At 38.7% G+C, this 12,076-nt stretch overlaps 1 protein-coding gene across 6 annotated transcripts in view; it reads left to right on the plus strand.

Annotated features, from left to right (window-relative positions):
* Plekha1 (pleckstrin homology domain containing A1) overlaps positions 1–12,076 on the plus strand; it is a 49,741-nt gene that overhangs the window by 24,641 nt on the left and 13,024 nt on the right. For all 6 annotated transcript variants that reach the window (XM_076911703.1, XM_076911692.1, XM_034502705.2 and 3 more), the window contains exons 5-7: positions 2,203–2,300; positions 7,274–7,399; positions 11,328–11,471. In XM_076911703.1, coding sequence (XP_076767818.1) covers positions 2,203–2,300; positions 7,274–7,399; positions 11,328–11,471 — 368 coding nt within the window. The remainder of the gene's footprint in view (positions 1–2,202; positions 2,301–7,273; positions 7,400–11,327; positions 11,472–12,076) is intronic.

Consider the following 12,076-nt stretch of genomic DNA (forward strand, 5'->3'; position numbering starts at 1 on the left):
TACTTCATAGAGTGTACTTTGATTTCTTCCTAAGCTTAGTATCTGAGTGTTAGTACATTAATTATTCAGTGTTATGGTGGAGACTCTTCAAAGTTTTTTGTTTTCATTTGGTTTTGAGACAGGGTTTCTCACTCTGTAGTCCTGGCTGCCCTAGAATTCACTGTGTTGACCAGGCTGGCCTTGGACTCACAGATATTGGCCTGCCTCTGCCTCCCAGAGTGTTGGGATTAAAAGTGTGTGTTATCATATCTGGCCTTGGGAATTGGTATTTGAACAATTTCAATATTGTGGCTATTCAGATGCCTTGGCTCCTACAGTAGTATTTGCTTTTCTACACAAATGCATATGATATAAATAGGTGTGATTGAAGAGCTCCTTATGGCTTGTAGACATCTGTTTACGGATGTGTTTTATGAAGTGGGTAGTCTCAGGCCCCAAGGGGCCATTTGTAAATTTCATAGAGAGTGTGCCTTTAATCCTAGAACTTGGAAGGCAGAGCCTGGTGGATCTCTGTGAGTTTGAGGCCAACCTGGTCTGCATATTGAGAATGTAGGCCAGCCAAGGATACATGATGAGACTATCTCAAAAAAAAAAAAAAAAAAAAAAAAAAAAAAAAAAAAAAAAAAGGTTTGTTTTATATTTTTTGTTGTTGTTTTGTTTGGTGTCTCTCTCAGTGTCTGTGTTTGTGTAAAAGCTCCAAGTGTATTTAAAATTAAGTACAGTTATTATTTTTGGGCTAAAAATATTATAGAGGCTAAAACATAAAGATGTTTATAAGCCTAAGTTATGGAGGTTTTGAAATATATGAAATCTACAAGATTAATGGGAAAAATGATAGGATATTTGTTTTGTCAAAGACACCATAACAAAGTGAGAATTCATGACAGACTAGGGAAAGTGCTTGTGATAAAACAATAAATTAATAGAAAAGTCTCTTCAGATCAGTAAATTACAACTGAGCAGCTCAAGAGAAATGAACAAAAGAATATACAAAACTCATGGAGCAAATGCAGGTGCCTGATACATACACAAAACTTAAATTTAAATTTAAATGAGGTCTGGTTATCTACTAATTGTCAACTAATTAGGTCACTAATAGTATGCTATATCAGTTAGGGTCTGTTGGGTAGAACACCATTTGAGGCACTTGTTGCTCCCAAGGTAATTATTACAGGTGGTTAGCTGTTGCAGTGACTCACACATTGGAGACAGTATGAAATGCTCCACTCTGGGGCGAGGAGATAGGAGGAAAGAGGTAAGACATAGCCTTAGATCTGGAGGAGCTGCTACCCGGAAGCTATGAAATAAAGGTTTAGACTCAGCCCCCAGGCTTCAAGACTTTAAGCAAGGATGTTATTTAGCACAGATGCTAATAACAATACAGATGAGAGGTATTAGAAACCTTGTGTACATAATTGGGAAGATGCTTCTATATAGGGATTCAGGTTGTTTTTTTGTTGTTTTTTTCTCCGAGACAGAGTTTCTCTGTGTATCAGCCCTGGCTGTCCTGGAACTTGCTTTGTAGACCAGGTTGTTCTCAAAGTCACAGATCCACCTGACTCTGCCTCCTGAGTGCTGGGATTAAAAGCATGAGCTATCATAAAAAGAAAAATTTAAAGTTCTGTTTTAATAATTTTAAAAATTAAAAGCTATTTTATTAGTATGGGTATTTTCCTGGCATGTATGTCTGTGTACCATTTGTGTGCAGTGTTCGGAGACTAGAAGAGGATAGTGGATCCTCTGGAATAGGAGGTTCAGACAGTTGTGAGCTGTCAGGTGGGTGCTGGGTATTAAAGCCAAGTCCTCTGGAAGTATAGCCAGTGCTCTTAACTGCTAAGCCATCTTTCTAGTCCCCCTAAAACAAAATTTTTAAATGTTAATTCTCTGTGACTCAGTAAGTCTGTATGAAGAAAACTATTCCACAGAAATACTGGCCGAAGTGTGGAGGAATATTGTCAAGTGATATTTCATTGTGATGGCCTGTCTTAACTGCAGTGTGCATCATTGGAGGACTGACTCACTAGTTAGCAGTATATTCATTTAGTGAAGACTGGCCATAAAACAGTTTTGCCTATGTAACTCAGTGATAAAAACAGTGTTTTATATTTTGTAAAATCCAAGAGTTGCAGTAAAACTTTTACAGACGTTCTAAACAGAATTTAGAAGTAACAAGTCTAATATTTCATACATTTTTTTTGACAGTTATGAATGCAGGAATGAGAAAATACTTTCTACAAGCTAATGATCAGCAGGACTTAGTGGAGTGGGTAAATGTCTTGAACAAAGCTATAAAAATTACAGTAAGTATTTTTTTTTGAAAACTTTTCCCTTTACAAAAGTAATGTTTACATTATAAAAATGTGTCTAATGTCCTCAGCTTACCAACAGGATGCATATTCAAGCTTGGTTTAAAAGTTGTGTTCTGAATGTGAGCCATTTTCCAGTGTGTGGGGACTTAAGGCCTTTCAATGGCTTTCACTTGTGTCCCTAGGGAGGATCCACATTTCTGTGCTTTCTGATTGTGTTTTTGTTTTGCATCTAGAGTAGGATAAGAGGTTTTGACCACCTACTATGAGGATGGGATAAACATTCTCCTTTTCTAAGTCATGACAGGCAAAGGAGAAGGTGGGTGTGGCCTGGGGAAGGTACAGGTCTCAAGAGTGATTCTGAAGAGCTGTGGTAAGCAGAGGGTCCTGCCTGTGTGTTCTAGTGATGTCTGAGGCTCTAAACTCCTTCTCTCCCCTGCCCTTTCCCCTGGAGTTGCAGGGCCTGCTATTCTTCCCTCCTGCTGATGCTGTTAAGCTTTTTTCTTTTGGTTGGTTTAAAAAATGAACACCAGTACTTACTGATTACTTACACTGTGCTAGCAGGCAGGCTTCAGATGGAAGTTTCTCCTTAGCTTTCCAAAGGTGAGCTGTGGGTCTAGAACGTAGGCAAGTTTATTGGTCCCTAGACCCTGAATCTGCTGTGCAGTGAGCAAAGAACCCCTTCTTAAAGTCAGCCAAGCTTTTCTGAGCAAGTTGCTGCTGCTGCACACATGGACTGCCTCGCTGCCTTGGTGCCTCGCTGCACCTTCCCTCCTTACAGAGTAGACTGCCTGGGAGCGGGCGGGAAGGAGCTCCTCCTGTGTGGGCTTGTATAAGTAAAGTTTGTTCTCACCGAGTACAGGCATTTACTGGTCCTTATCTACTCAGGGCCAAAGAGCATGTGCCCTGAAAATCAATGCATAATGTCCTCATCTAAAGGGAATGATTCCATGTTTATGTCACACTGCAGCAGAGTTAAGATAGCCAACCAAGGCTGTTCTTAGTTAGGTCAAATTTTTTTGTATTGCACCAGAACAGCTTGTTACCACATGACAGAAAACGCCCACACACCACATCTGATCTGTATGTGAAGTAGAAGTTATTTTGGGCTTGTGCAGTTTCAGGAAAGCAATATTTTAAACAGATTCAGAAGTTTAAGTTCTAACAAGGTTTTAGTTGATCATTTTGAGCTTCTAATAAATTTTCCCCACCAGGAAGATATCTTTATGAAGACTGTATGTAGTACTTTTTTACTTTCTTGAATTCATTTTTCACAGTTTACAGTAATAAGCAGAACTGGCTTCTTTTAGTGATTTGGAGAAAAGTAGAATGAATAGACTCAGCACTTTCTCAAGTTGGAATGCCTTGAACTGTTGCTTCATTTATTTGTGGAACTGAGTTTTTCACGTGCCACTGCACATTTTTCAGCACAAAGGAGAAACTAGCAACGTTTAAGGTATAGACCTTTAATTAGCTCTTGTGATCTTGCAGCTTTATTTTGTGTGACATTTTTACTGTTTTTGATAAAGGTTTTCATGATTTTATAGTTCATATTTAGAAAAGTGGGATGCAGAAGTCATCAGTGAAGTAAGTGATGTGAATATAGAACTGGTAATTGACTGGAGCCAATTCCAGGCAAACAGGAGAATGAGAGTCCCAGGCTTTTAAGAAGTTATGTTTTGTTGGTGCTGGAGAGATGCTCCGTGGGTAAGAGCACTGGCCGCTCTTGCAGAGGACCGGGGTTTGGTGTCCTGCACCCATGTGATGACTGTTCATAACTATCTGTAACTCCAGTTCTAGGGGATACATACAATACCATCTCTGGCCTGCAGTCACAAGGCATGCCAGTGGTATAGACATATAGTCAAAACACCTATACACATAAAATTAAATTTAAAAAGTTCAAAATAGATATTTTGTTAAATTCTTTAGAATAGAAATTCTGCCAGTTTAGTCCTTATAGGCATTTTGCACATTTAAGTATATTGAAGTGCAGTATGTCTAATTTCATATTTAAATGGACAATAGTTTACATATAGGATCTTTGAAAAATTAACATTCCCCATTTTAATACACATGTAGTTTACCTTCCTCTTGAACCATTCCAAATGACATTTTGATCAACTAATTTAGTTGCTGAGTACTATGTAATCTATACGTTTAAAATTTGCAGTTTGTTTTTCAGAGTGTGGTTTCAGCTCAGGGATTATCAGCGTATTGTGGTTAAGGGCATGGTGATTAGTTGAGTGTTCAGTGGTAGTAGTATACTACCATAGTGCACTGCCCTTCACAGTTACAGTCTGTCTGTCCAACAGTGTAAATTTCCTAAATATTTAAAGAAGAAAAAAAAAACAGATTTCTAAAAGGTCAATGTTAAAAGAAATAATCTTGAAGGATATTTTTACTGACTTGTTTTAAAAGTCAAAATTGGAAGCAGGCTTTCAAATATGTGTTAGTCTACGGTCAGTGTAGTAGCTCCTGGTCCCTTACTGGTTGAGAGAGTGATGAAGATGGCCATAGTGTTTTTCTAAGCAGAAGTCCACTATTTCTAAAATGTCTTTTTTCATCATAAGTTCTAACTTACAAACTAGACTTTTAGAGTTGTAGCAGAAGTTTCACAGAGTTATTATTATTATTATTATTATTATTTTTTGAATGACACTGGAACAAGTAAGCTGAATATTGGTTTAAAGAACGAGTGTTAACCAGGCCTTTGCCAGCCAGGCAGATCAGATGGAGAGACTGCAGGTCCTGCCACTCAGGAATGCATCAGACACTTTAGTTGGTTCTGTCCTCCAGCTCTGCCCTCATTCCTGCTGAGTGGAATGTCATTCCCCTGTAACTTTTGAGAGGTCTGTAGCCTTTTATTTATGTTAGTCATAAATGCTGGTGTGTGTTTTACTCAGTTTTCCTCCTCATTATTTTCTTTTCTGATATTGGAACAGTCTGTTGGGGTTACAGTAAATGCCTGCTAAGAACACATTCAGATCCCTCCTAGGAAATAGTCCCATAGCTGGGCGGTGGTGGCACACGCCTTTAATCCCAGCACTTGGGAGGCAGTGGCAGACGGATTTCTGAGTTTGAGGCCAGCCTGGTCTACAGAGTGAGTTCCAAGACAGCCAGGGCTACACAGAGAAACCCTGTCTCGGAAAAAAACAAAACAAAACAAAAGTCCCATAAAAAGCAGGTAGAACAGAAACATGTTTGGTATCCAGCGTTTGTCCTCTGCCCTTTGGTTTGGCTCTCTGATGCTTACTAACTAACATTGGCTGATTTGCAGGTGGGGTGGGGGTTCTTTTTCTTAGTGTTTGGATTTGACTCACTTTCATTCAGACTTGTTTTTGTAAATTCTAAGGGAGTTATTTTATTTCTGAATTCTTTGAGAACAAGGTAATTTCAACTTAAATAATTTTTATTGTAAACTGTAGCTCAAGTGTTGGGAATTGTGCCCTGTTTAGACTTCATTTGAGGGCTGTCTGCAGTGGGCCAATTGCACAGGAAAGGGTTTTTAGCATGACCTGTTTTGTTTGTATAAAGAACTTTTCAGAGATCCTTAGGAGTGGCAGAACCCTCACCTGGAGGATGACTGCTGCTCCTCTTGAAGGTCAGCACAGAGCACCAATGTTGGGTTGTCTGCTGGGTAGATTGTTTCTGTGGCTCAGATTCTCTTACCATTGCCCTTTGCGGATTTCAGTGAGTTAACAGGACCACACTTTACAAAATGACTGAAATAAATTGAGTGATTCTAAAACATGTACTAGATTTCATCTGCAAGTTGTTCTAGTGTGTGGTATCTTAATTCTAGCCAATACTTTGTCTACTATTGTAATCACCTTTATAAGGCACATCGAATATGGCCTCTGAGGATTCCACAGGCTCGAGATTGACCTCCTTCTTTCTCGCTCTCTCTCTTTTTAGTTTTTTGAGACTTCGTTCTCTTCTTTTCCCTTTGTGTCTCCTTTCTTTTCACCAGTGATTAACACTGTATTGTGCATTTGATGTTAAAGAAAGCTGCTAGGGCCTGAGGAAAGCCTGACAGGGGAAGCAGTGGGAGAAAATGACATTACTCATACATAAGCCATTCTAACCCAGGAACAGCTAGGTTCATAGTGTGTGTTGAGATTTTCTTACACAGCCTATGCTTACTCAGTCCTTTGAAGAAAGCTTCTTTGTAAATAAAAGTGTCTACATTGTACACCAGCTTCTTTCCAAAGCCGGTGAGCATAGTGTTATGTACAATGACAACACAGTGTGGACAGTTTGTGAAATATAGCCCCTCAAAAGTACCTGTTCCTACTTAAACTGCAATTTGAGGGAGATGTTTTAGAGACTGGTTCTGGGGATGGAGCCTGGCAATCTACAGTTTTTAGTGGTGTTCCTGTGTAATGTCTTACTGTGCATACCTACCTTGGATGGATTCACATTAGTACATGTAGGGCCCATGACTGCAATATTAATAGTTCCTCTGTAGTTCACAGGGGATGAGCAAATGATTTAATTTTAACTTAAAGATTTTTATACCATTACCTTTGTAGTCGTTCATATTGTTGATAATGTTTCTGAAAAACTAAGGACACCTAAGTAAAATGCCCTTTAAATCATACTCAGTATGTAATTGATGCTGAGAGTGTTTTATTTCATTTTATTGTATAAATTTGTCTAGAATGTAGTACAGCAGGGATCTCAACCTATGTTCCTCACTGCCTCTAAGTACCTGCTACTTAAGCTGCTGAGAATTGGCCAGGGAGGAAGAAGGAAGTGCATGAGTAGAGACTGCACTGGCCCAGCAGTGGTGATACTGTGTCCTAAAGTGTTGTCAGACCAGGACAGTCTACTTAGACTCTGGTTAAAATACTGTAGATTGATTAGTGTATGCCAGTTATCTAAAACTAGGTGAAACTCCTGTGATGATGGGGACAGTTGTAAATACACTTCTTGTTGGACAATGATCTATCTTACTCTCTCAGGTACCAAAGCAGTCAGACTCACAACCAGCCTCTGACAACCTGAGTCGCCAAGGTGACTGTGGCAAGAAGCAAGTGTCTTACAGAACTGATATTGTTGGTGGTGTACCCATCATCACACCAACACAGGTAACAAGTCAATGCTTCTGTTACATTGAGGTCTCAGGACTGCATATTGATGCTTTTATTTCCTTTTTTTGGGTGGTTTTTTTGTTTTTTTTTTTTGTTTGTTTTTTTGAGACAGGGTTTCTCTGTATAGCCCTGGCGGTCCTGGAACTCACTCTGTAGACCAGGCTGGCCTCGAACTCAGAAATCCACCTGCCTCTGCCTCCCAAGTGCTGGGATTAAAGGCGTGCGCCACTACCACCCAGCAGATGCTTTTATTTCCATCAAAGCTGAAGCAGAATGTCTTTGCTGAGTTAATTCAATATTTATATTCTACAAAAACTTTTAATTTGATTTCCTATTACAAACTTGTGTGTTGATTATAAAAAAGATGGGAAGTCACACAGATAAACACTTGGTCCTTTAAGCTGAATTCTTGGTATTTTCCCTGCAGAAGTGGATTTGGGAGTTACATGTCAGACTTTGTAGCAGCATATCTCACTTTAGTCTTCAGAAGTTACTCTGTCTCACTTGTAATGACTGCAGAGTTCTGCCATGATTTACAAACCTCTCTTAGTAAACAATGGAGAGTTTTTTTCTTTTATTTTATTTAACAGTGTTGTGATGAACATTCTTATATCTTAATCTTTGGAGTTTAACTCTAGGGGCCTATACATTCTAGGCAAGAGCCCTAACAATGAACTATATCTTAGTTTTAAAAAATTTTTGTTTATGACAGCATCTAAAAAAGTTGCACAAGCTGTCCTTGAATCTACTTTGTAACCTAGATAAGCCTTGAACCTTAGCTCCTCCTGCCTCAGCTTCCTGGATAGCTAAGGTTACAGGTCTACACCAAGATAAATTAATTCTTATAAGTAAAGTTGCTGGATTAGAGTCTGCTAATATGTGGCTAATTGTGTATGTATGTATGTATGTATGTATGTATGTATGTATGTATGTATGTATGTGTTTGTGTGTGTGTTGTTTTTCCCTGCAACCTGAGGACTGTAACTCTGGCTACATTGTATCCTAAAAGTACTGATATGCCTGGGTATTTGGAAAAATAAATTTATGTACTTTTAAAAATGAACTTGAAACTTTTATATGGACTTAAGTTTCATATATTGGTATTGAGAAAATGTACTTTTTTTGGGTAAGATTTATTTATTTTATTTATATGAGTACATTGTAGCTGTCTACAGACACACCAGAAGAGGGCATCATATCCTATTATAAGTGGTTGTGAGCTACCATGTGGTTGCTGGGAATTGAACTCAGGACCTTTGGAAGAACAGTCAGTGCTCTTAACCGCTGAGCCATCTCTCTAGCCAGAGAAAATGTACTTTTAAAAAAAAGTTCTTTTTTTAATTTATTTTTAAGATTTATTTATTTATACATACAGTGTTCTGCCTGCATGTATGCCTGCAGGCCAGAAGAGGGTACCAGATCTCATTATGGATGGTTGTGAGCCACCATGTGGTTGCTGGGAATTGAACTCAGGACCTCTGGAAGAGCAGTCAATGCTCTTAACCACTGAGCCATCTCTCCAGCCTGAGAAAATGCACTTTAATACAAATTCAAGTATTATTAGTTGTGAAACCAAGAATTTGAAGTGATATTTCCAGTGTTGGATATGCTTGTTCACTACTTCTGTGTCTTTTGATCGTAACAGACTCTGATGCTCTATATTGTAGCATATACTATCTCTTTTCAAGCCATTTGCCATAGGATATGATTAGTGGGAAGAAGTCTCATAGCATCAGTAAATTACTTTGAGTATATTTTTCTATGTTTGGCAAAGGGTATTTAATAATCTCTGCTCTGGGTGTAGTTTATAGGGTTTTGGGTTTTTTTTTGTTTTGTTTTTTATTTTTATTTTATTATTATTTTGCCAAAGTTAGATTTTTTAAAATTAAGGAAAAAGAGAGGGCTGTGGGAAGATTGCTTTTTTTAAAAGGAATGATTTTAGTCTCCTAAATTTGTGGTTGGTAAGTAGCTGGGCTGGGCTTGTTTCCATACCATGGCTTATGTTGGCTGTTGGTATGGAGATGAGTTAAGACACTGGTACAATGTGCCTGTGGCTGCTGTAGATTAGATTCTACAGAAGATGTCATTTAAAAACATTTCAAAGAATACTACTGTTTTATTGTAATACAGAATTTAAAATTACAAAGTAGCATTTCGACAATATAGATTCAAGAAAATGTTAAATAAATTTCATTGGGATGGTTAATTTATTTAAAATCTAGTAGGTAAGCATTAAATGTTGAATTAGTGTTGTTCTATTAAAGTGTATTACAGTTGAAAATTCCTTATGATATAACTGACAATTGAGACTTAATTGTTCTTTGAAGTTTTTTGCAGTTTTAAAAAATTTAACTGATTTATTTGAAGAATTGTAGCATATAGGTGCTGTAAATAACCAGGAAGTCTTAGGCATGGTTATGGATAGTCATTTAGCTTTAAATACTACAAAGATTAGGCAAAGAACTTTTAGGCTTGACATCAGATACGTTGTCCATAAAAGACTGATAATTGCACATCTTCAATATTTCAAATGCTTGTTTTGTAAGAGACCCTGTTCAGAGGATTAATAGAAAAGATACATAGAAGAAAAGTTTATAAGCTACTTATCCAACAAAGAACTGTTATCTACAGATAGAACTCTCAAAACCCAATACTTAACAAAGCAGAAAGTCCTTTTAAAGTAGAGAAAATTCATGAAGACGTTTCACCAAGATGTGAAATGTATACTAATGGGAAAGATAGTCACCATCTATAGCCAGCAGAGAAGAATTTGAATTAAGGACCCAATGAAATACACCCAAGCAGAGGTGCTTACACCTCTCACCACTGCTTACGGAGACGAACATAAAACAGTTCAGCCACTCTAAAAAACAAATTGCTGTGATGGTTTCCGAAGTTCATTGTGAGTAAATTTGCAATCACTCTCCAGCCTAGTATATACTTTCCTAGGCATTTATCTTAAAGATGTGCTTAATTATGTTCACACAAAAACCTTACATGGATACTTACAATGGCTTCATTTCTAGTAGCCAGAAGCTGGAAATAACACGCACTGTTAATTGGGTAAGTGGCCAGCAGCTTGGTATGGTAGTACACCCACACCACTAAATATAGCAACCCAGATAGACAGTGGACTGTTGATACTAAGAGCCACCTGAATGAGCCTTCAGAAAGCTATGCTGAGTGAAATTTTTAAAAATTCTCAAAAGCCACTGTGTGCTTCCATTTGTATTCACAAACTGTCAGGATAGTTGAATGGTGTGGGGAGCACTGCGAGGGCACACAAGCAGACCACAGCCGTGGGCAGCTCTTCATGTTGATTATGGCGACTGTTGAGTGCATGTGGAGATGCCACATGTGCATATGCACAAACGAGTGCATATGTAACTGTTGAAATCTGAGTAAGGCTTACTGATGCTTGGTTTGAGTGCTATATCCTAGAAAGATGTACTTTCTCATTGAAAAGAATTTGGTTGAAGGGTAGGGTCTCTGGTACTTTTTATGTTTATTGTAAATTTCTATGGATCTGTTTAAATCATTTCAATATAAAAAGTTAGACCCAAACTAGGCAAGGTGGCACACGCCTTTAATCCCAGCACTCAGGAAGCATAGGCAGGTAGATCTCTGTGAGTTTAAGGCTGTCCTGGTCTACAGAGAGTTCCAGAATAGTCAGGGCTACACAGAGAAACCCTGTCTGAAACAAACAAACAAACAAACAAACAAAGTAAGTAAGTTAACCTCACCCCAAGAAGAAGCACCAGAGACAGAAGTTTTGCAGAACTATAGAAATGGGTGTTTGTGTGATCAATAACAAAGTTGTGACTAAGTATCAGAAACTTAACATTCTTCTGAGGTAACAGTAAATTTAAGTATTTAAACTTACAGCAAGAAAAACCATTTTTTTTTTTTTTTTGCTCCATTTTAGAAAGAAGAGGTAAACGAATGTGGTGAGAGTGTTGACAGGAACAGTTTGAAACGGTCACAAAGCCATCTTCCTTACTTTGCTCCTAAGCCGCCTCCAGACAGTGCCGTTATCAAAGCTGGGTACTGTGTGAAGCAAGGAGCGGTGGTGAGTAGCCTGCCCGCACATGTGAGGTAGGGAAGATGCGTGTGCCAGCAAGCTTGCAACTCAGAACTCAAGTTGTGGGCTTTATTTTCTGAAAGAGGCAGAGTAGAGAGCAGGCTGCTGCTGGGAAGGGTGGAGAGGGGTTGCTCCGTGAAGACCACCCAGCCGTTACATTTGGGCAAGTTATGCCTGTATCCACCAGCACTCAGTCTAAGTGAACTTTACTAAGTTAGGTTTATGAAAGGTTTTCTCATTGTTGTTTAATTGAAAACTTCGTGTGTGTGTGTGTGTGTGTGTGTGTGTGCGCACGTGCGCGCGCGCACATATGGGTAAAAGAGGGGAACAGGAGCATCATGTACGTGCTCTGAGATCAGAGAACAACTTTATCAGGTCTCCACTTCCACCTTCACCTAGATTCCAAGGTTCATATTCAGGCAAGAGCCTTTACCTGCTGAGTCACCTTTGCCATCAGAATGTCCTTCTGTTGATTTCCCATGCCCTCAGTAGTGGTCAGGAGGAGAGCCCTAGGAGAAGTGGAGGAGTAGATGCTAGTTTAAGTTTGGGGTACCTAATTTCCCAGCCTTCCAGTTTTATTTTATGAGAAAGCT

This window comes from Arvicanthis niloticus, chromosome 1, assembly GCF_011762505.2.
Source record: "Arvicanthis niloticus isolate mArvNil1 chromosome 1, mArvNil1.pat.X, whole genome shotgun sequence".
Classification (NCBI taxonomy): Eukaryota; Metazoa; Chordata; class Mammalia; order Rodentia; family Muridae; genus Arvicanthis; species Arvicanthis niloticus.